General features: G+C 34.0%; 4 protein-coding genes across 7 annotated transcripts; 3 read left to right on the top strand and 1 right to left on the bottom strand.

Moving 5' to 3' along the window:
* Positions 1 to 204: 204 nt before the first annotated feature.
* On the bottom strand, positions 205 to 3091 carry LOC128888237 (uncharacterized). Its single transcript, XM_054144938.1, has 6 exons — positions 3032 to 3091; positions 1567 to 1637; positions 1018 to 1199; positions 739 to 932; positions 413 to 665; positions 205 to 333 (listed from the first exon to the last, which is right to left on the bottom strand). Exons 2-6 carry the CDS (start codon positions 1574 to 1576, stop codon positions 205 to 207), a joined length of 768 nt encoding a protein of 255 aa, XP_054000913.1. The 5' UTR covers positions 1577 to 1637; positions 3032 to 3091.
* LOC128888236 (general transcription factor IIH subunit 1) lies at positions 1817 to 6649 on the top strand. The gene is made up of 8 exons (XM_054144937.1): positions 1817 to 2187; positions 3053 to 3255; positions 3573 to 3774; positions 3841 to 3997; positions 4072 to 4605; positions 4687 to 5014; positions 5106 to 5281; positions 5345 to 6649. Exons 2-8 carry the CDS (start codon positions 3102 to 3104, stop codon positions 5465 to 5467), a joined length of 1674 nt encoding a protein of 557 aa, XP_054000912.1. The 5' UTR covers positions 1817 to 2187; positions 3053 to 3101; the 3' UTR covers positions 5468 to 6649.
* A 196-nt stretch (positions 6650 to 6845) lies between these two features.
* Positions 6846 to 16612, top strand: LOC128887839 (uncharacterized). Of its 4 annotated transcripts, XM_054144222.1 has the most exons (11): positions 6846 to 7642; positions 8079 to 8374; positions 8444 to 11668; positions 11745 to 12151; positions 12227 to 12253; positions 12415 to 12552; positions 12611 to 12732; positions 12804 to 12928; positions 13023 to 13306; positions 13373 to 13555; positions 13645 to 16612. In XM_054144222.1, exons 2-11 carry the CDS (start codon positions 8326 to 8328, stop codon positions 13894 to 13896), a joined length of 4812 nt encoding a protein of 1603 aa, XP_054000197.1. In that variant the 5' UTR covers positions 6846 to 7642; positions 8079 to 8325; the 3' UTR covers positions 13897 to 16612. The 4 variants fall into 4 exon arrangements, with proteins under 4 accessions (XP_054000197.1, XP_054000195.1, XP_054000194.1 ...); XM_054144220.1 differs by having other exon boundaries at positions 8084 to 11668; XM_054144219.1 differs by having other exon boundaries at positions 8079 to 11668.
* A 148-nt stretch (positions 16613 to 16760) lies between these two features.
* Positions 16761 to 21176, top strand: LOC128887841 (caprin homolog). Its single transcript, XM_054144223.1, has 6 exons — positions 16761 to 16918; positions 17640 to 17858; positions 17943 to 18290; positions 18371 to 19102; positions 19178 to 19457; positions 19541 to 21176. Exons 1-6 carry the CDS (start codon positions 16805 to 16807, stop codon positions 19756 to 19758), a joined length of 1911 nt encoding a protein of 636 aa, XP_054000198.1. The 5' UTR covers positions 16761 to 16804; the 3' UTR covers positions 19759 to 21176.
* Positions 21177 to 21240: the final 64 nt, after the last annotated feature.

The following is a 21240-nucleotide window of genomic DNA, read 5'->3' as shown; positions in this document are numbered from 1 at the left end:
CATATTTAAACAACTATAAATTTATTGTAACGAATTGTATGAATTGAAATTGATGTTGATCGAAATTGGAACAGGTGAAATCAGTATAAGAAATTTAGTATTTGCATTAAAGTATTCAAAAGAATAAATATTGAAATTAAATTTTGTTTTGCTACGTCGTTATGCAGTAAATTTTGTTCGAGTACCAATCGTAATTAATGGTATTTACCCTTTTAAGTAGGTGGAAAGGTAAGCTTCTCTTTGTATCCATTGTGCCACAATTTTAGGATGCATTAACCATATTTTTGCAGTTGTTCCTTCGTGTTGATGTACAATCGAACAATCTCGTATTTTCTAAAATATTGTATAACATTTGTATGCATGTATATTTATGTAGTAATTATAATTTATCGTAACATGTATAGAATCTTACACGAAATAGTTTTAATTCCGTTTTTTTATAATTCGTCTGTTTCTCATATTCTGTATTCATGCATAGTCGACATAAAAATATTTCATTTTCTAAATGCCAATAGTCATCATTTAGTCTTTTACCACATATTTGGCAAACATCTGTATTTTTACTGCAACATTTCAGATCCACACCAAGTTTCATTTTCACCCTACCACCGAAACTGTGCTCAAATGTAATCCCTTCTCTTTTAGCACTAACATATAATCCTGGACTAGATTATGTTTAATATTAATTCATTCGATCCAAGTAATTATTCTAACTATTTTAATAATCTTTTTGTATACCCTGGATTTGTATTGGTAACAAATGTCTGCCTCTTGCTGTTGGAATCAAATGGGTACTTTGATTTAGGTATTTGTTTAGGAAATGAGGAAGTATTGTAATCTGTTGACGATGGGTAATCATTTTTTAATACAATATGTTTGCTATATCTGGCAATACCACTGTAACCTTTTTTACTAATACTGTGAGAACAAGGCTGACAACAAATATATTATTTAAATGTATATCGTTTTTATTTTAAGATATTTTGAAAGTACCATTGACTAGAATTATATTTATACCTTTCTTGTAATTGCTTTAAACGATTGTAGGGCATTATATAAATTTGGTGCTACATTTGGATAATCCTCTAAAGTATAATACCTCATAAATGGGCTCATACCCTTTTTAGATGTGTCACGAGGACATCCAGATCCAAAGCATATTTTATGCTGCTCTTGCTTTTGTATAATATACTTAAATCCTATTTATAAATGAAAAGAATTTTAGTCTAAAATGTATCTTAAAATAATACGTATATTAAAATGATAAAGGTACAAATTTTTATATCTCTTTCAAACAGTTAATATTTGAAATATCAAATTCAGTTTTAATTTATAAGTGTAAAATATAATGAAATTATAATAAGCAAAATCAATCTTGGAGAGAAAGTGAGACCTTCCATTATATTTAAATTTCGTAATCGTCCAAATCGTCTGTTTTTACTAATGAAACAAAATTTTTATCGATAAACGATTTCTTAGATTTCATAAATCTACTCTCTGAAGTCTAACCATTTCATAGCAACTTCAAATCAATAACGAACTAGAATTGATCATGTTTGTACTTACTACGTATCATGTAATTTACAACTACGTGAATAAATTTGTATTCAAGAGTCACATGATTTTTGTAGCTGCAACTTAAAACAGAATAATATATTACTTCATGTTTCAAATGATATTTCCTTATAGTCTTAGTAATGACACATATCAAATTTCCGTGTTTATAATTATTCGCTTATTAAAATTAACACATTATCTATTAAAATCTCGCGCGTCTCAGCGCCCTTGTAACTACGCATGCTTGTATCGTATCGTAGAAATATAAGTTACGCTGTTATAGTCAAATTCACAACTTTCGTCCGAAATATTATTGTTTTTTGCTGCGTGGTTTTGTGGTAGAAATCGTAGAGTTGTATATATTAATATAGAATATAATCGAGAGTTTAATTGTAGGATCGAAGGAGGAAAACAGAAGAAAGAAAGGCTTTAACCACAGGAAACTGGATGGAAGTTGAGTCGAACAACAGAGTGCGGTAGTCTCAGCAGGTCGATGGTGCTGTTCGTACCGACGGTCCGTTCGTAGCCGTCTTTGCTTCGCGATGCGTCCACCGATGTGTGTTTCTGCACATGGCCGTGCCGCCCGACGGGCTTCTGCATTGTTCCACGGTTTTTCGCACTTTGTCACCGGTAAATGAACCTATTATCGTTAGAATTCCCACTGCCACGATTAAAAAACACGCGTTATGCGCGTTGAACGATACGAAAAACGATTTTTCCGTCGATAACCATAATTAATGAATCGAAAAGTGTATCACGGCGGGCAATATCGCATCAGTGTTTAGTCCGTAACCGTGGACTTGGGATTTCTTTCTCGTCTTTAGGAATTTCATTGTTTATCGAACTTAATAGATTTCTCCTCAACTTTGTATCACGAGCTATAAAAGGTTTCTTTTTTCGAAAATTTATTATATTCCACTGTGCATTCAAGGACGCACAGTGACAAACTATAATTTCTATATAGTGATATACTTTTCTTAAAATTGTATGATTTCAACGTTTTCTCATAGTTTATTGGGAACATTTTTACAAATACGCCGAGGTGATTGTCAAGAATTTTTTGTTCGTAATGGAATATAGATTTTGATGGAAAAACAATTTTTTTGATATGTGTAACTTTCGTTGAGTGAAATCATGCTTAATGTTGAATGTTTGTATGGATAATAATATATCGTAATTAGTTTTTTCGATACCTTGTTGAGTTGTTAAAATTTTTGTTACATGATGTAATATGGTAAAGTATATTAGTCATTATTTCTGATAATATTTGTCATTTGATGACACAGTGCTAATAGTTTTCCAGAAATAGTTTTTTGGTGTACAATTATCTAATAAGTATTCAGTTTGTTTAAAGATCCATAGAAAAGAAACCTTTTTTTTTTTAGATTTTTATTTTTTTTTTTACATAGAGTAGTTATTGATTTGATGACTTTTAATTAATTAAATCACATAAAGCTGTAAAGATTGTACTTACTTTGTGATATACTTTTTTTAGGACTGTATCTATTATTTATAGAAGAATTGTACAATACATTATATCCGCCATGACTACATCATCGGAAGATGTTCTGATGCAAGTAGGACAAGTTCGTTATAAAAAAGGAGATGGCACTTTATATGTCATGAATGAACGAATAGCTTGGATGCTTGATAATAGAGATACTGTATCTGTCAGTCATAAATATGCTGACATTAAATGTAAGAAAATTCGTGTAATGACCAAAGCATTGTTTAATAAAAGAAATATTACAAAAAATCATATTGCTATAAATTCACTACATATATTTTTTATGTAATGTATGTTATTTTAATCATATATATTTTTACATTTTTATTAAACATTTATTAAACATTTTTGTTAATTTGTATTAAACAAGATATGTATATATCATTTTGTTTATAATTTAACTTTCATTTATATTTATAATTGGTAAAGTAAAAGAAACAATTATATCTACAGAAATAAACTGTTACTTTATACTTTAATGTATACATCATAGTATTTTTCTTTTTAGTGCAAAAGATATCACCAGAAGGAAAGTCAAAAATACAACTGCAAGTTGTATTGCATGATGGTGCATCATCTACATTTCACTTTGTTAACAGAAACGGCCAAGAAGCACAAATTAAGGACCGTGATGATGTAAAAGAATTACTTCAACAGCTACTACCAAAATTTAAAAGAAAAGTAAATAAAGAATTAGAAGAGAAGAATAGGTGAGATTTGGACAATGTAATGAGATTCTATTGCATTCAAATATTACAATAAACATTATTTATCAGAATGCTCCAGGAAAATCCAGGACTACTTCAATTATACAGAGATCTAGTTATTACACAAGTTATTACATCTGAAGAATTTTGGTCGCAACATGCTGCAGAATATACTCAAGCTAAAAAGAGTCAACGTCAAGAAATAGGTGTTAATAGTGCTTTTTTGGTAAGAGCTCTTTGTTATTCGAGTATAAGTTACTAATTACGAACAAATTTAATATTTGAATATATTATTTCCAGGCTGACATCAAGCCACAAACCGATGGATGTAATGGGTTGAAGTATAATTTAACTATCGATATAATAGATTGTATATTTAAGACTTACCCAGCAGTAAAAAGAAAACACGAAGAAAATGTGCCTCATAAAATGTCAGAATCCGATTTTTGGACAAAGTTCTTCCAGTCACACTATTTTCATCGAGATCGTATCAATGCAGGGACCAAGGATCTTTTTACCGAATGTGCCAAAATAGATGATCAAGAACTGAAGAAAGATATACAATCGGGTATCAATGATCCATTGGTGGACATAACTTCTTTTGAAGATCAAACACTGGATGAGAATTATGGGAACGGACCTAGCAAATCCGATAAAGTTTCAGGGAATATTGTACATCAAAGTATGATCAAAAGATTTAATCAACACAGCATTATGGTTTTAAAAGCCAGCACTGCCAAACAATCTGCACAACCACAATTAAATGGTTCAACTCCATCACCAAGCAAAATTACGACATCCTCTCAGTTGGATGAAGAACCAAAAACAAAAAAAGTAAATTCATAATATACGTCTTATGTTTACGCAAAAAGTAGGGACCTCTCGAATAAAACTTATATATTTTTCTACTTTTAGCTTAGAATACAAGAAAAATTAATTTACGATGATCTCGATACCAGCTGCGACGCAAACACAAATAATAGTGCACCGTTAAATTTGACGCATGTAGACAGATATTTACATGGTCCTGTACCTGGGTATGGCACTACGGAGCCAACATCTGAAGAGCTTTTTATGACGTTAAATCAATTAAAAAAAGAAGCAAATAGTTGGCTGACAGGAAACAGTATACCGAGACAGTTGGCAACATCATTAGTTAGTCCAGCTGCAGCGGTTTCGGCTTTAGGAGAATTAACTCCAGGTGGCTCTTTAATGAAAGGTTTTAGAGAAGAAAGTCTTGGTCGTAAGTATATTTTATTAAAGTCATAAGACTGATTAAAATATAAAACAAATATCTGAGATATATGTAATACATTGGATTTTTTTAATTGTAGAATTAATACCAAAGGATTTAGAAAAAGAGTTACGTAATGTTTATGTGTGTATGTGTGAACTTCTAAGGCACTTTTGGCGCAGTTTTCCACCTACCACTCCGCAACTCGAAGAAAAAGCAATTAGAATGCATGAAGCCTTACATAGATTTCATTCTGCTAAACTTAAACCCTTTGAAGTACGTTCTAATTTTGTAAATTCTACGTTTATTTAGTAATATCTAAAGCTTTCGTTCTTTTAGGATCGTGTTCAACGAGACTTTTCTGCTGTTAGTCAACATCTGACGAGTCATTTAAATCAATTACTGAACACAGCATATAGGAAGTTCGCAGTATGGCAACAACGTAAAATGCAAATGAGGTAGCCGTTGAATCATATGTCGTACAAATAAAATCGCAACGTGAATAAAACAGAGCAATATTGGCCATCTTATATATATTGCATTTTGTAATGTTACCGTAATTAGGGATTAATAAGGGTGTATTTCACAGAAACCAAAGCTGAATCGTGTCATGCATCCTGTGCTGCCACATATTGTTTATTTATTCTTACATAATCATGTTTATTATTGTTTAAAAATTTTCATTAGTGTGTTACTTCGATTCATTCGCAAGAAATACTTCATTAATATTTTCGTAATTTAGTATGTAGATTATTTATTTACTTTTTGTAGAGCATTATGTATCATGTTGCTTATTTTGTGTCGAATTATCGATTATATCATGTTAATATTTTAACAAAATTTGAAGGATTTAAATTCATAAATATAAAGAAAACTCATACGTGGAATAAAGCTGATATTTATAAGTTTTCTAAAAAAAAAAAAAAGTAAGAAAAAGAACTATGCGTGTGGGACGTTTAGGATTTGTAAATGCAACCACTTAGACAAATGTGTGTACAAAAACATTTAAATATTGTATGATATCAAAGTAGCTGTGATACCGTCACTGTACCACTAAACTTATCAATAGATTTCACCGCTTTGCATTACTTCGCTTTTTTTATTTTAATTAAAAAAATATTTTGTACGTATAGCAATAGAATTAGAATTACTATACGATCTTTCGCTCGTAACAGCGTAATCAAAAATCGAGAATATATTTTATGTAACACGTAAACGAGTAATGTATGTAATGCAATTCGTGCGTAAAACGAAAGTCACGAATTTCGTTATTCGAAAATTGCATAAATCTTTCCGACACAGTGGCATCAGTATACTTTTCAAGATATCTGCGATATACTCAACTAAGTGTCTTAATTGTTGAATCCTATTTTTTTTTTAATAATATTGAGTAAGGCAAATTTGCAACATGAGATTTCATTAACTGCCTGCTCACTTTTCCTATAGTAGCAATAATTTGGCAGTTATTAAGATGGGTGATACCTATTTCAATCAGTAACGAAACGAATCATAGTCGCGAGTTACGCTATGGTTATTATTATGATAACGATTATAAATATATTCTTACATTATCATTATAATAAATGTTATTATTGTGAATACCAGTATTTAATTAATATCCTAATAAATTATGATCGATTTTCTTTGTATCGATAAGAAATATAATAACGTTTTTAAAATTGATTCTAATTCAATCTTATTTTATTCTTTTGTAACATAAATTGTATCTTGTAGATGTATTAATTTAAAAGTTTTAATTTCGTTGTGTTCAAATTTATACCAACTAAGTGTTTCAGATAGAGCAGAAACTTAGCTTCGCGTATTATAAACAAATAACTTATAATATATGTCTTTTTTTGTCTGTAGGATACTACTGAATATTGTTGTAGAAAAGTAGGGGTGTCGTTGATCGAGGATAAAAATGCTTGCTCCTGATTTTCTTGAAAAATCCCGCCTGTTGATTCCTTTCTCTATTTCGCGATCGGTAGATGGCGCGGTCTATTGTTGATTCGATTCAAAATGGCGGCCTATAATGGGTACTGTGGGTGAACATTGTTTGATTCCCCGCGATAAATGAGCCCGTACGACGTTAACTCGCCGCGTTGTGTGCGTGAGTACCGGGTCTAGGGTGTACCCGGAATGTACACTTTTCTTTAGATGATCGAATCATGTGAGCGTAATCACGGTGCCAGCCGATCGTGTGTCGTGCGCTGGCGAAGTTTGTGTAGCCATATTTATTGTGTTATTCGGCGAGACGTTGTATCTTGTTGTACACCGGCAAATGTAATCGGTGTCCAAACATATGGCTGTTTAATGCTGAAGGTGAAATCATTGCTTCAGCATTTGTTGTTGGTAATAAGCGTGGCGATCTCGTTGCCTCTACTAAAGACCGATTATGCACCTACGAAACGTCTGAGGACCCCCTTACATTAGGACATGAAAAGACGTTACACTGGGTTTTATTCGTTTCTTAAAAAACGGCGCACATCTGTTATTAGTTTCTTTTTATATAAACTGCTGTTTCTACAATTTTCGAACGGTCCAACTCGTGCAATACATCGAAGAACGCTGGTTCCATTGCTGCTCTTGGTAGCACACATTGTGTTGTTGTGGTGCATTAAAGATTTTACGAAAAACGTGAGTCTTTGTTATTTGTAAACTTTTGTGCTGTTCACGGTGATTTGGTTTTATCAATTTATGATTTAATTATGTCAATTGCGATATAAATAAAGAAACGAAACTTGTAATGAGACCCTTGACAATATGTATTGTTGTCATACACACTTTGACATTCTGCTCGGTAAATGACATCTAAACGGCCCTATATATATGTACTGTATATTATTTCATAACATTTTCGTTTAGTTACTTTTTTAATTCGTCTTGTAAATAATTATCTTCTGTGAGTTAAAGAATTATTCTTAATCGATAATGGTATTTTATTGGCTTTCTAAATTCACAAGATAAATATTTATACATTAATCACAATTGAGCATTTTTATTTCTGCTGTTTGTTTCATTATTTTTGCAATGTTCGTTCCTGAATTATACATGAAAATATCTATTTTTCCAGAATAGGATGGAGGAGCCATTGTATCATATTGTCAGCCCTAATTATTGGATGAAAGTTCAAAGACTATGTATACAGTGAAAGAGTTTTCAGTATAGTTTTTTACAAATACACAAAAAATGGACGTACAAAAGTTTTGACAAGAAGTTATGTTATGAATATCACAAAGTATATGTGTAACATTCATACGCACGAAAGCCTGCTATACGTGGACCAAGCAGGCTAGGCACTACCGTGCCAAGCTTGGGTAATGGACCCCGTTGGTCCATGGTATACATCGTATAATCGTCTTACCACAGGTAGTGCAACCAACACATTTCAATCGACGACTTCTAGCACAAGCAGTGACTTTGTATCTCATCACTTAGCAACGGCTGCTACACAAGTAGTTCCATCGACAACGTCGCAGTTACTTTTGCAAGCAGCCCATACAACAGCAACTCTGGCGGGTCAACCATCACCGTTTAACCCAGGGGGGTTTTTGTCTCCACCCCCTGTGGGATACGATGTCTTCTCACCTTTGTTTCATCATCCTAATCCTAAACAAGCGCATTATGTTACGCAACATAGGCAAGCTCTTGCTCAAGCACAAGTAGTGTCGGTAGGAAAACAGAATACCACAACAGAGCCTGATATCCCAGCGCTAAGGGAGAATTATAGTTCGGCGCATCAACCAACATTTTTCGAACATCAAGGTGCAGCTACGTCACCCACATCTACGTTGGCTTGGACGCATCAGAATAATGCACAGTTACCGAGCCCATTTGGTATTTTACCGCACGAAAGCGTGGTTCCATCGTCTCCAGGACCATCTACCACTAAAGCAACTAGTGGAATTTACGAAAATACATTTAATTCCCATTTTGCTACAACTCAAACTATAAATAATATCAATTCTCAGCTGTCTACATCATCTGTTTCCGCTGCTGAATTTAAATCGTCGAGTTACCCAGATAGTAAAAAAGCAGTAAGCGTTAGGCCTCAGTCGCCAACGGTAAACATCAAATCGGCGGTTTCCACGTCGCAAGCAAATAACAATCAAACATTTTTTCAACAAGTACCTACTACCTTTAGTTCCGAAACATTAACGAATAATTATTCTGCTGGTAATGGAAATCAAACTTCGAATGGGAAAGTACAGCCTTCCCTTCAGCATCAACAATCGTGCATTGTTTCAACTCCGAATAATACAGCTGGCAAAGAGTATAGAATTCCTCAACCACCTGCTAGATCAGTTGCATCGACGACTATATTTTTAAATACCTCTGTCAGATCTGTGTCTTCGCAAGTTCAAGATAAACAATCGACGCGAAATAGTAATTTCGCTTCGCCGCCGAATAAAGCAACTTCTACGTCTCAACAAAGCATTCAAACGAAAGCACAGACAAAGATATATCCAGAATTAAGTGCACACAGCGAACATAGGCGAAATGAACAAACATCTCAAGATAATACGCAATCGTCCCCTATCAGTTTTTCTATTATGGACTCGCGAAGTTTAAATTACACAGCTGGAAATAGTACAAATTGTACAAATACTGGTGGAAAACTCGGTAATCAAAGAACTCCGTCGAACAATAACTTGCAGACCCATCCTCAGCAATCGCAACAGCAACAATTTCATGTTTTAAGTCAACAGCAACAACAGCAGCAACAACAGACGTCGTATAGGCATTACTTAGCAGGATCTGATTCGGAATATCATCATCCAGGCAGATCGAAGTCTGCAACTTCTACCGATTCTGTTTACTCGTCCAATAATTCCTCTCAAAATGGACCTGATTGTAATGTTGTTGTACCACGAAGACCGAGTCCGTTGCAAGCGCATTCGCAAGCAAGTCCATTAGGACATGTCCCAAGTCCTGCTTATCCCATGTATAACAGTCCAATGGCTACGATATCGTCTCCTTCGCCGTTACAGCAACACGCAGAAAATAATGGAAATCAATGTACAAGTGGACCACCGTATAAAGGAAATGTACAACAGCAAGTTACACCTCCTTCACCGCTAGACGTTACCGTGCCGCGACCCGCATCGCAAGGCCAAGTTGTATATTCGTCAGTTATTACAAGAGCTTTAGGTGCTACTGAAAATAAAACAACGTACAATACGGATAGTAAAAATTACGATAGACAACAAGACTTCTCGCAAACACCAAAACAAGTCTGCTGGGAGAACGATAATCGGCAATCGAACAATAATAGAAAATTTTCCGTTGCTTTATATACTGGTGGAAACGCTGAAATAAATCCTCAGACTCTGCCAGTTCAACAACAAGTACAACGAGTAATAAATGTTGCGGATAGACAACAGACGTATTTTGAATCTAATCAGGTAACTCTGCAAGACTTGAGTAGCTGTAGAGGAGATCCTATGAGTATAGTAAAGAATTTGCAGACGCTACAACAAGGTTCTTGTCAAGTACAACAACAAACTACTGTTTCTGTCACTCCAACCGAACAACAGAAACAAGTAGAAGAACGTCGCAAAGTAGATACTGCCAATAAAAAAAGGAAGAGTTTAGAAAAGGCTGGACACAGCTCTTTGAATGAGATAAGCGGAACAGCAACAGTAACGGAATATTTAAGTAGAATACCACCACCCGCGCATCATAATACAAATCAACAACAACAAAATGGCTACTTTGATTTTGAAAGATGGAATCTACCTCCACCACCTACAAAAATGTTTCCTGGTACGTCTGGGGCTTTCAGTTCGCAATCAACTTTACATCATTCAAGTAATTTCGTTGGTACACCAGCGCATCAACACCAGTCTCTGATGGTTCCTCATCACCATGCTCCACCCCCTATACCATACTTTCCCGCTTTTCACATCCCTCCAAGCCATCACCACCCACATGAATTTCAGTCTTCCATTGAAATTACGCCTATTGGTTTCGGTGAAAATACAGTAAATCAAAATGTTAATTATAGTCAAGAAGTCAGAGACGATCAGCCTAAAGTAATTGTTCCTAATATTGAAGAAGAATTAGGTTTTCTACAGCAAAATCAGCAACCTATTCAAACTGTGAGCGTAATAAACAAAGACTTCAAACGGTCCAGTAAAGATCCTAACTCAGGATTCATGACAAGTTATTTAAAATTCTTACAAGGTGAGAGGGAACCCTCGCCTCCACCTGCAGTTCGCGGTGGAAGAAAAGCAACTTGGAATAGGTCGAAACCTTATATTCCTGTCGAACCTAATAAACCAGTTGGAAGTTCTACAAATGGGGAAACAGTAAAAACAGAAAAGCCACCACCACCTAAAGAAACACCGGCAATTGATTACGCAAACGATCCCCGATATTTTCCATTACCAAAAGAGAGGAAGAAAGATAATTTTGATTCAAGCGACGATGGTTTTACTAGCGATGATGATTTTCTGTTTCCTCCTAAAAAACCTGACAAAAAAGTAACAAACACAAGTTCATCTAATACAACAGAGATAGTGACTATAAAACCCGAAGGAAAATCTAAGAAGGGAAAAACAGCTAAACCTGGAGGGCCAACAGAGAGAAAAAGAAGAGCAGCAAAAACAGAAGCAACGACAATTTCGTCGTCTGGAAAAGCGTCGAAAAAGCATGAAGAAGGTAATACACGTACTATTACTTTTTCGTATATTACGATGAAGTGTTATATGTCTTAATTGAATATTTTTGTTAACAGTGGATCCTCTACTCTTACCTCCGAGACGAGAAACATCTCGGAGAAAAGCGAAAGAAAAAACTTCGGTAAAACAGTTTTTAGATCGGCAACAGGGTATAGATTACTTCGATAATGATGAAGAACAGGGTGATTCTGATTCCGATCCTGCTTGGACGCCTGCTGTAAAATTGGTTGGAGATGAAGAAGAAAAGAAGAAAAAACGCACGAGACCTGTTATAAGCAAAAAGAGCAGGAAAGTCTTAGATGAAGATGACTACCCTCTTGCTGATGTTTCGAAGAAGTCGAGCAGGAGGAAGCACGAAGCACATTCGAAAACTGGAAGTGTCGCGGGAAAGGTGTCTTGTAAGATAGATGAAAAACTTATAGCGTCAGTTAGCGATGAAGATATCGATATTTCACCATTTAAGGTATGTATTTTAGTATAGTAATTTCTATTGATACGTATATGTACATAAAAATGTATATTCATATGTTGCATGCAGCGCATTGTGGATATTTCAGAAGATGCGGTAAATTTTTCTTACGAATATATTAAAGTAATTTAATTAAATAATAATAATAAAAAAATAAATAATAAAAAATTAAAATTACATACCTTTTTCTTTAATAATTGTTCATTTCCAAAGGAATTTATTCTTAATATAATTTCAAGCTTGGACATTTTTTGCAGTCTGGAGAATTTGTTGTAATTAAGGCAGATTTAAACGAAGAATATCCTCCGCTGTGGAGAATAGATGGCAAAACGTTACTCCAAAAATATGAGCCATTTAAATCCAATGGGAAGACCTTATACAGAAACATATCCACGGTAAGAAATAGATCATTTTTCATCGAGTTTTCACATTCATACATGATTACTTTTATAGTATTCGGGTTGGGCACCGCAAAACCGCCACATATATCAACAAGTTCCGGTGAAGTTTTGGCAGCAAGGCAAGACAGAAACTGTGGTAGAATTTTTGAGAAATGAAATGATCGTTGATGATAGGTAGATTTTATTTTAAAATCATTTAATTAGGTATATTTAAGAAGATTCACGTTCCTTTTTCGGCATTTTAGCGAAAGTATCGATAAATCCATGAAGGAAACTGAAAAATATCAAGATAATTTTGAAGTATATATACAAACATTGATTTCTCAAGCTTTGGATTCTAATTTCCTTACGGAAATATTTCAAGAACAAGGTACGATTACCATTTACTTTTACGTAAACAAGGGATATAATATTTTTTACATAATTTTCACTAACAAAGTATCTTTCTTCCTTGTTCTACATAGATGATTATTTTCTATCAAACGTCAAAACTGTCGATGAAGTAACGGAAGAGAGAAAACGTCGTCTTCTGTCGACAACGAAATGGCGAACAAACGTTATAAATGCAATATCAACCTGGCCATGTCTCAATGTTCTCAAGGATTTACCATCCATAGAGTACAAAGGAAAATCGTGTGCTGGTTGCCAGCAGTCGAAAATTCATGCAAGGGTTTTATTATATGGTCAACCATATAATGCGACTACGTTGGAAGGTTCTCCGCCTGACCCAAGAATACCTCAAGAAAAGGTACTATTTTTATTACTATTATTTTACTGAGTATTTCTATGATCGAATTTACCATTTGATTTTTAGGATTTTTTATTATGCCGAGTATGTCAAGCAAAGGTAGCTCTGTTCAATAAAGTGGCTCATCAGAAATATTTGATGTTTTTGGAGTGTGCAAGAAGAGTAGCTGATAAAAGAGTAGCAGATCCTAATAAAGATACTACGATTATATTAAATGAATTATTAGCGGACGAACCGTGGTTAAACCAGGTAAGTAATACATACATTCTTTGAATTATCCATGCTGGTAAGCATTTACAATGAAAATAAATAATGGAAAATATAACATTTTTTTTTAGCTATTTAAAGAAGTTAGAGCGATCTGGGCAGAAATAGATAATTTGGAACAACAAGTAAAAGCAAAGTCGTGTTCAAAATCTACTTCATCCTCTTCAGTGTATAATGTGGGAGGAATGGCTGAAAATGTTTCACTAACGCAAAAAACTGAAATTACTGCTAAAATTTCCGATTCACAGGTGCCTACACAAAAAACTGAAGACAATTCCGAAACAGTGTCTTGCAATGTGCAAATGAGCAGTATACCATCTTAGTGGTGCTATGATAATCATTGGTTCTGTTTAACTCTAAATGCCACGAGATCGAGTTTAGTGATAAATCGATTTTATGGGTGTAAACTTAACACCAGTCTCGAGACCAAACAATTAAATATTGTATTTTGAGGATGGTAAATATTTAATTCAAGTTAATACTACACGCTGTGACGAATGGTGAAATTAAATATTAATGTGTAATCAAGAAACTATGGTTATAGTTACAGTGATAGTGATAAGGAATAGTATACAGCGGGGTAAGTAAGAAAAAAGATCGCGCATAAACGCTATATGTAAAATACATAACAGACATATGTAAAATATTCATCCCCGCATAAGAATTAGACATGAGCCCAAACTTTGCCATTGTAATAGCATAATAATAGAGATATACGGATATTTGTGTGAATATAGACATTTAGTTTTAGCATTTGTATCGTGATAATCTTATGTAATATCAAGGTCTGAAGTGTTAAGATCTGACAAAAAATACGAAAGACAAATGATTTTAGGGTAAAACATACAAAGTGATATGGTGTATAGAACGCCGTGACCTTCTGTAACATATTTAGATACATCACTCTTTGCAACCACGAAGGTCTATCCTCTGTAAAAAGCAAAAAACTGTTATACTGTTCGTTCCTCTAATTGTAATTTTTGAATTATTGTGCATTTTTTTACGAAATAACTTACCTTTAACGTTTTTTTAATGATTTAACCAATGTAAACGGTATTTATCTTCATGTTACTTTGTATATAAGCAAGTCATACAACCATGAAATTGATGCGTATAAAATACGTTCAAGATATCCAGTGATGAATTTAAGATTTTATTCTTTTAACGAAATGATTTATAGTAAATGCAATATTTTGAAAATATGCATTCTTTTATTGTTAAAAAAAAAAAAACACTTTAGACATCTTGTAGAACATTTGTACATAAAGGTACTTTTAATAAGATTAGGAATATTTCCTTCTGTACAACCTTTCGTTCGTGACTCAACATATAATTTTAACTACATGCATTATTTCTTCCATTGCAGTACCTTTTCAATTCAAACTGTTAACTAATTTTTGAATTCTTCCATCTTAAAATAATTCTTAACATGCAAATCCTGCATTCGCATTTTACAAAATATAAATAACGTATTAACGTAATTTTAAATCATTTATTTTAAACAAAAAATTATGAAGTATGAGTGGATGTCGCATTAAGAAATGTATTTTCATACAAATACTGATAACTTCGTTGATTCTGATATTTTTAATTTTATCGTCCAAACTTATAATTTTAACTATTTGTTGGACTATTTGAACACACATCAGAACCTAAAGGTTGTTTATTATATTTTAATACATTTTCATTCTACTCGGTAATCGCAATATTGAAATGATGTAAGTTTAAAAAGAATTTTATCTCGCTACGAACATTTTTACGAATGCTTTCTTTTCAGTAGGTAATAAATACCTAATGATAGAATAATTTTCACTAACAATCATTGTACATTATATACTATACTTCAAATCATATTAATATTATTATATTAAAATAATTATTATCATCTTCATTACGATTATTATTATCATTGTTTAAGTCGTAAATCGTTTAAGTTTTTGATCTGTTTTTAGATTTGTTAAGAAAAAAAGATATTCTCTAAAGACGAGAGTGGTGATATGCGTGTGTGGCGCGAATGTATTTTTCGAAGACGATATATCAAATTATATTTGTAAATTGTAAAAATATAATAATAAGGACAGGTGACTGCTACAACAAAGCCATAGGGCTTTAGACATCTTTCATAGCCTATAATGAATTGAAATTATTGTATTAGTGATTATTGTCGGATTTACCCGAATTGTATAATAAATTATTGGAGGAAACTATTAACTTGAAACCTAAAAATGCGGGCATTTGGATACTGACGCAGTAACAATAAAGGAAAGTATGCAGTTACAAAAGATTTTTTTTAGTATATGTGCCATGCAATATTTCATATCGATAAAGAGTTGGTGCTTTTATACATATATCAATTCATCTTCCGAATCTTTTAATTAAATTGTGATCTTCGATTCCATTTTAATCGGAAGTCCGTTATCACTTTATCAGTCATTTGTTTTAATTTGAAATAGTAAATGCGTCGAAAAGTTACGAGTTGAAGTATTATATATAGCACTAGCTTACAATAAAATCGTTAATATCATAATTCTAGAAATTAATATTATTGTTATATTGTATTTACTTTGAAAACAGAAAAGCGTACATTTATTTGTTTAATCATAAACTCCTTATTGCTTTCTTGAACATAATAGAGATTGAGTATAAAGTTTTTTACCCGCACGAAGAAGTTACAGTATTTTTATGATTACGATTTAAAAAAAAAAGATACGATAGAAATATACATATTATAGTCGAATATTACTCGTAATTTATGTTTTTATGAATCTTTTTCAATAAAATTGAAAATTTTATGAAACTCCTTTAATATTACTGTTTTATCTGTTTCGATGTTATTTTAACATGTATAGGAATTATAAGTCCTTCGTAAATATGACAAAGTGTGCGTTAGCTTAAGATGTAACAAGGAAACAAAATTGCTTCATTTCTAACAAAAGAAAGACTGAAAAATAGAGTTTGAATTCTTGGAATTTGTATGATACGATAATATGAGTTTTTTTTATTTTTTAATACAGATACGATGTTAATAACGTAAAGATTTGTGATTGTCTCGATTTGTAATTTGTATATGAAGAAAAAATGTTCTGAATGTACATTGTTACGGCACTGATGTAGAGGTTAGGCACAACACCGTAATGAGCATGCGCTTTAACCGCGATCACCTCCCTGCTCCCTGTACCCCGCGGCACCGTTCTATTCTGATTTCCAGTTCGCGTTTGTTGCCCGTGAAGGATGCCTTCTGCCAACCCTAAACTAGAGAAACAGGCCTCTACGGAGACCGTAGATCCCATACGCCAAGCGATCATCGTTGTCGAACATAAGATACGGAATCTCGAAAAGCGTAAGGTGAGTATTCGAATGATACGTACGCAAATAAGGCTGAGAAAACTATCTGTCAGTTGGATGGCTTTCACGGTGTGATCCGCCATGATTGGATACGCCATGTGCTCACGCTTGAGAATTCGTACGTATCTAATGATTATACTAAAATCAACTAACCCTCATCGTGATACTTTCTTATTGGATTCCTTTTACCGAAATTGATTTATAGCGACGTTACAATTCTTCGAACGTTCAAATGCCGAAATTTCCTATTGTGAACCTCGTGTCATGGCGGTATCTTCCAAAGATGTGCACAAAACTTTACGTGACACGCTTTCGAGCCGTTACCGGCAAATGAAATTGTGTAATAGTACGTCTTGCTTTTTAGGACGTTAACGATCTAATTAAAAAGTACGCACATTCGAGTACTATTATCATTCATTGGTAGATAGTTCTTCGTCTGGCCTCTATTTAGAATTTCCGTGAGCACTGTTTTCGAAAATCCGTTAAAAGATCGTGTAGTGTATTACTTTCTCGTAGAAATCATTAAATACCCATTCATGTACATAAAGTTTATTGAAAATGTGGTAATAAAGCCACCTCTTCTGTAATTTTAATATTTTATTTCGCAGTACATAAATGGATGAAAGTACATGTACATTTATATGAATTATATACATTTGTATTATATCTTTTAATGTACAGGAAATGCATTTGTAATATTAATGATGTATGTTATATTTAGGTGAAATTAGAGTCCTACAGGGATCTGCAGAAAAATGGTAGGGAACTAAATGCAGATCAAAAAACAGCGGTGGCTAAGTATGACGAAGTTTTACAAACATTGGACATTACACGGGAATTATACAAACAAATTGTTGGGATTGCACACGATGCGGTCAAGCAACAGAAAAAATTGGCGAGAAAGGAAGCTATTGAGAGAATGCAACAGGATATTGCAAAAGTAAATTTAAGAGTCTATTCTTATAATCTGGACATAATATAGGATGTATCTCTGATATATTGTGCATGCATGTTGTTGATATAGGTGAGGGAGGTTCTTCTTATTCAGGATGCTCTCATGAATATGGGATCAGAGTGTGTTAGAGAAGATTTCCTTGCTGGAAAAAATGGTGCTGTGAAATTATCAGAAGAGGAATTAAAGTACTTGGATAGTCTATATAATGAAGTTATGATGAAGCATAATCGAGATGAAGGAGAACCAACATTTCTCCAGCAAGTACAAAAAATAGCAGAACATTATGTGGCCATTATCGAAGGAAAACAGAGAGAAGTTGTTGGTACAACTTACAATAAATTAAAAGAAATTATCTCTTCCATTAACCAGTGTGGCTACTTTGATCAAGTTCATGAAACTGAAGCTGCAACAGAGGAAGTAAGTTGCAATATTGTATATTTAAATACGGAAAAAAAACAAAATATTATACAAAAAATTTATTATATTTTTCTTATCAGGTTACAGAAGTAGTCACAGAGACACAAGTATCCGCAACTCCTATACAAGAACAAGTCAATGAAGAATACAATAGTAGCGACAGACACATTCCACCCGAGTCTATGATTCCTATTCCTAATTTTCCAGTACAAGTTACTCCTATTCCTGTTGTTTCTGGCACTACTGCGGTTTCGGGTCCTATTCCCGTAGTGGCGCAACCCATTCCACCGCATCCAGCTGCACCAGTCGAAACATCTTACTACACAAACGCTACAGGATTCGTTCCTCAACCACAGCCACAACAAACACAGCAATCTCAAACTCAGCCACAGCCACCACAGGCTCCTAGAATTAACGATGTTATAGGTACACCGAATTTCTTTTTTCTGCAAGAATCTGAGCTCGATTCACCCGATGTCGCATCACAGGCACCCATTGTTTCACACATTCCTGCTGCTGTAAATGCACCTATTCCCTCGCAAACATTTACAAATCAAAACTTTGCAAATGCACCAGTAGTAGCACAACAGGTGATATATCAACATCAACCACCACAGGATATGTCCCACATTCCCGGATTCGCTAATCCTAATCCACCTCCGCCTATTCCAATGCCACCCTCTCATCAACAACCAAATATACAATATAGTCCACAGCATCCTGCAAACTTTCAACAGCAACCACAACAAACTCCTTCGCCACAGACGCAGAATTTTGAACATCAACAAGAGAATCAGCAGCAACCTGCAGAGGTAAATTTAATTAAATCGGTATATATATATTATTCCTGTATGTATTATAATGACTAATGTTGAAATGTTCTTTAGGAAAAAGCTGAAGAAATTCAAGAAGAAACGGCGCCACCTGAACCAGAATTGGAACAACCAAATGAAACTGTGGATTGGTGTAAGATGACCGAATCCAACGACTGGAATCAACCGGAACCATCGCAGCCATCTACTCAAGATTCACAACCGACTCAACAGGCTTGGGGCGATCAACAACGTAGTGGATACAGGGGTAGAGGTGGGAGAAGAAGCGGTTCCAATGGATACAATGGAAGGGGTAGGGGCGGTGGTTATCAACAAAATGGACGTGGCGGGCAAGGTGAAAAATATAAAAACATATATTACTAATCTTTTCAAGATTCCATATATTATATAGTTGAATTAAATAATTTTTTTTTTCAGGGACATATTATCGTAATGACAGTAATTATCAAAATGGCTATCAACAACGTTCTTGGGGAAATAACGACGGAAACAGTGGTTACAACTCCGGCTATAAGAGGGGTGGTGGTTTACTGAGAGGCGGAGGCCCCCGAGGTGGCCGAGGACAGTTTCGTGGCCAAAGGGGAGGAAACCGCGGGAGTTATGCAACTCGTGGTAAACCTCACACGCAACAGTAATAAAGATGCGATAGAGCAATGCACAATGAAACATTATAATAATGCTGTAAGATCATAATTCAATGGTCTATTTATGAAAGAACCTAAGTCGTATTTTCAGCACGAGTAAAGCTTGAGCAAAGTAAATATTGCTCGTAAGTCGTATACGTGTTTTAATATATAAGTAGCAACTTTAACGTTTAAGATTGTTAACCGATAGTTTTGTCAAATATACGAAAGAACGTAAACGACTATTAATTGTGTCTTTATGTGCGTTACATTGAACAAAGAAAAAATGAAAATGGTGATATTGCGTGATTTTTCACCTAAAAACGTTGCATTTAATCGTTCCGATGCGAAAGATGAGAACAAATTAATACGAAAAGAAAGACACATTTGCTATACTTTCCTGCGGCTTAGGATATTTCTTAAATAAGGCATTGAATAATCGAAATTTTGCATTTGAATTTGGTATCTGCGATTGTCAGGGAAAAGATCCTATTAATATTAACGAAATGATTATGCATTGTGATACAAGAAGAGATCAACCAAATTCAGAAGTGTGAACCCACCATGCAAGTATTATTGTGTTGTGACAGAAGGCAGTTTTCACAGGGCAACAACAGCTGATCAACAAAGATTAGAAATATAATTTTATTATAAAAAAAATACAAAAAAAAATGAGAACCCACAACAAAGCATTTCACACAAAGACACAAGGATGTATTTAAAGAATAACATTAAAACGATTACACGAATAGATGATCTGCACGACCATCTCTTTGTCTTGCGGCGTATCGTTCTAGAGAATTTTTTAAGATGTCAGAAAAAAGAGGATACAGTGAGCAATGCCTTCTAACGCTATATATCTTCTTAACTTCATATTCCATCTTTGGTCTATGAATTTGCGAAGCGTTTAGGGAGTTAAAAAGTTATCGAGATTTAGTAGTCAAAAGGAACGAAAAGTTTGTGTATTACGCAAAAATCTCTAAAAGCGTTATTTATGAAAAAAACGTTTTGTTTGCTATGAATTGTCGCTCCCTCTTCTGTTTTTCTGTGTGATTTCAAAATTCTTCACGGTCGCTCACGCAGTTGGTCAAGTAAAAGAGATTGCAGTGCAATGTCAAGTTTATGAAGCAACATTACCTGATTTTTTTTATCGCAAAATATATATGATTATTTTTAAAAGAAAAGAAGCGATAGTGCGGAGCTTTAGCATGTAAGTTGAGTGTACAATTTCTGACTAGAGCCAGACAAGGCGTGTTTGAATACTACGCCACTGACAAAAAAAGCCACGCTCACCGCCAAACACGTGATAAAGGAGTACCGTATTGTATTTCGTTTGTACATTTGTGTTTAATCACCTCCATCTACAGTTATGTTCGAATATCCTATCAATACCTATGTATCTTCCAAATAAAGATCTAATTCAAACCCTGCTAACTAGCCTATCTATTGTACTCACTGTTCATTTGAGAAGCAACGATTCACTCTTCAGCTTGT

This window comes from Hylaeus anthracinus, unplaced genomic scaffold (assembly GCF_026225885.1).
Source record: "Hylaeus anthracinus isolate JK02 unplaced genomic scaffold, UHH_iyHylAnth1.0_haploid 11989, whole genome shotgun sequence".
NCBI lineage: Eukaryota > Metazoa > Arthropoda > Insecta > Hymenoptera > Colletidae > Hylaeus > Hylaeus anthracinus.
This window is presented reverse-complemented; position numbering and strand designations above follow the sequence as displayed.

What these genes read in the sequence shown, in the direction of transcription:
- LOC128888237 (XM_054144938.1), bottom strand. An exon ending in TTAAAGCAATTACAAGAAAG is followed by an intron (nt 933 to 1,017) that starts GTATAAATATAA and finishes ATTTGTTGTCAG; the next exon opens with CCTTGTTCTCACAGTATTAG. An exon ending in GTTACCAATACAAATCCAGG is followed by an intron (nt 666 to 738) that starts GTATACAAAAAG and finishes AACATAATCTAG; the next exon opens with TCCAGGATTATATGTTAGTG.
- LOC128887839 (XM_054144220.1), top strand. Translation starts at nt 8,326, where the DNA reads ATGGACCCCGTTGGTCCATGGTATACATCGTATAATCGTCTTACCACA. An exon ending in GAAATGATCGTTGATGATAG is followed by an intron (nt 12,733 to 12,803) that starts GTAGATTTTATT and finishes TCGGCATTTTAG; the next exon opens with CGAAAGTATCGATAAATCCA. An exon ending in CAAGAATACCTCAAGAAAAG is followed by an intron (nt 13,307 to 13,372) that starts GTACTATTTTTA and finishes TTTGATTTTTAG; the next exon opens with GATTTTTTATTATGCCGAGT.
- LOC128887841 (XM_054144223.1), top strand. Translation starts at nt 16,805, where the DNA reads ATGCCTTCTGCCAACCCTAAACTAGAGAAACAGGCCTCTACGGAGACC. An exon ending in GGAATCTCGAAAAGCGTAAG is followed by an intron (nt 16,919 to 17,639) that starts GTGAGTATTCGA and finishes TGTTATATTTAG; the next exon opens with GTGAAATTAGAGTCCTACAG. An exon ending in ATCAGCAGCAACCTGCAGAG is followed by an intron (nt 19,103 to 19,177) that starts GTAAATTTAATT and finishes AATGTTCTTTAG; the next exon opens with GAAAAAGCTGAAGAAATTCA.
- LOC128888236 (XM_054144937.1), top strand. Translation starts at nt 3,102, where the DNA reads ATGACTACATCATCGGAAGATGTTCTGATGCAAGTAGGACAAGTTCGT. An exon ending in GTGTTAATAGTGCTTTTTTG is followed by an intron (nt 3,998 to 4,071) that starts GTAAGAGCTCTT and finishes TATTATTTCCAG; the next exon opens with GCTGACATCAAGCCACAAAC. An exon ending in TAGAGAAGAAAGTCTTGGTC is followed by an intron (nt 5,015 to 5,105) that starts GTAAGTATATTT and finishes TTTTAATTGTAG; the next exon opens with AATTAATACCAAAGGATTTA.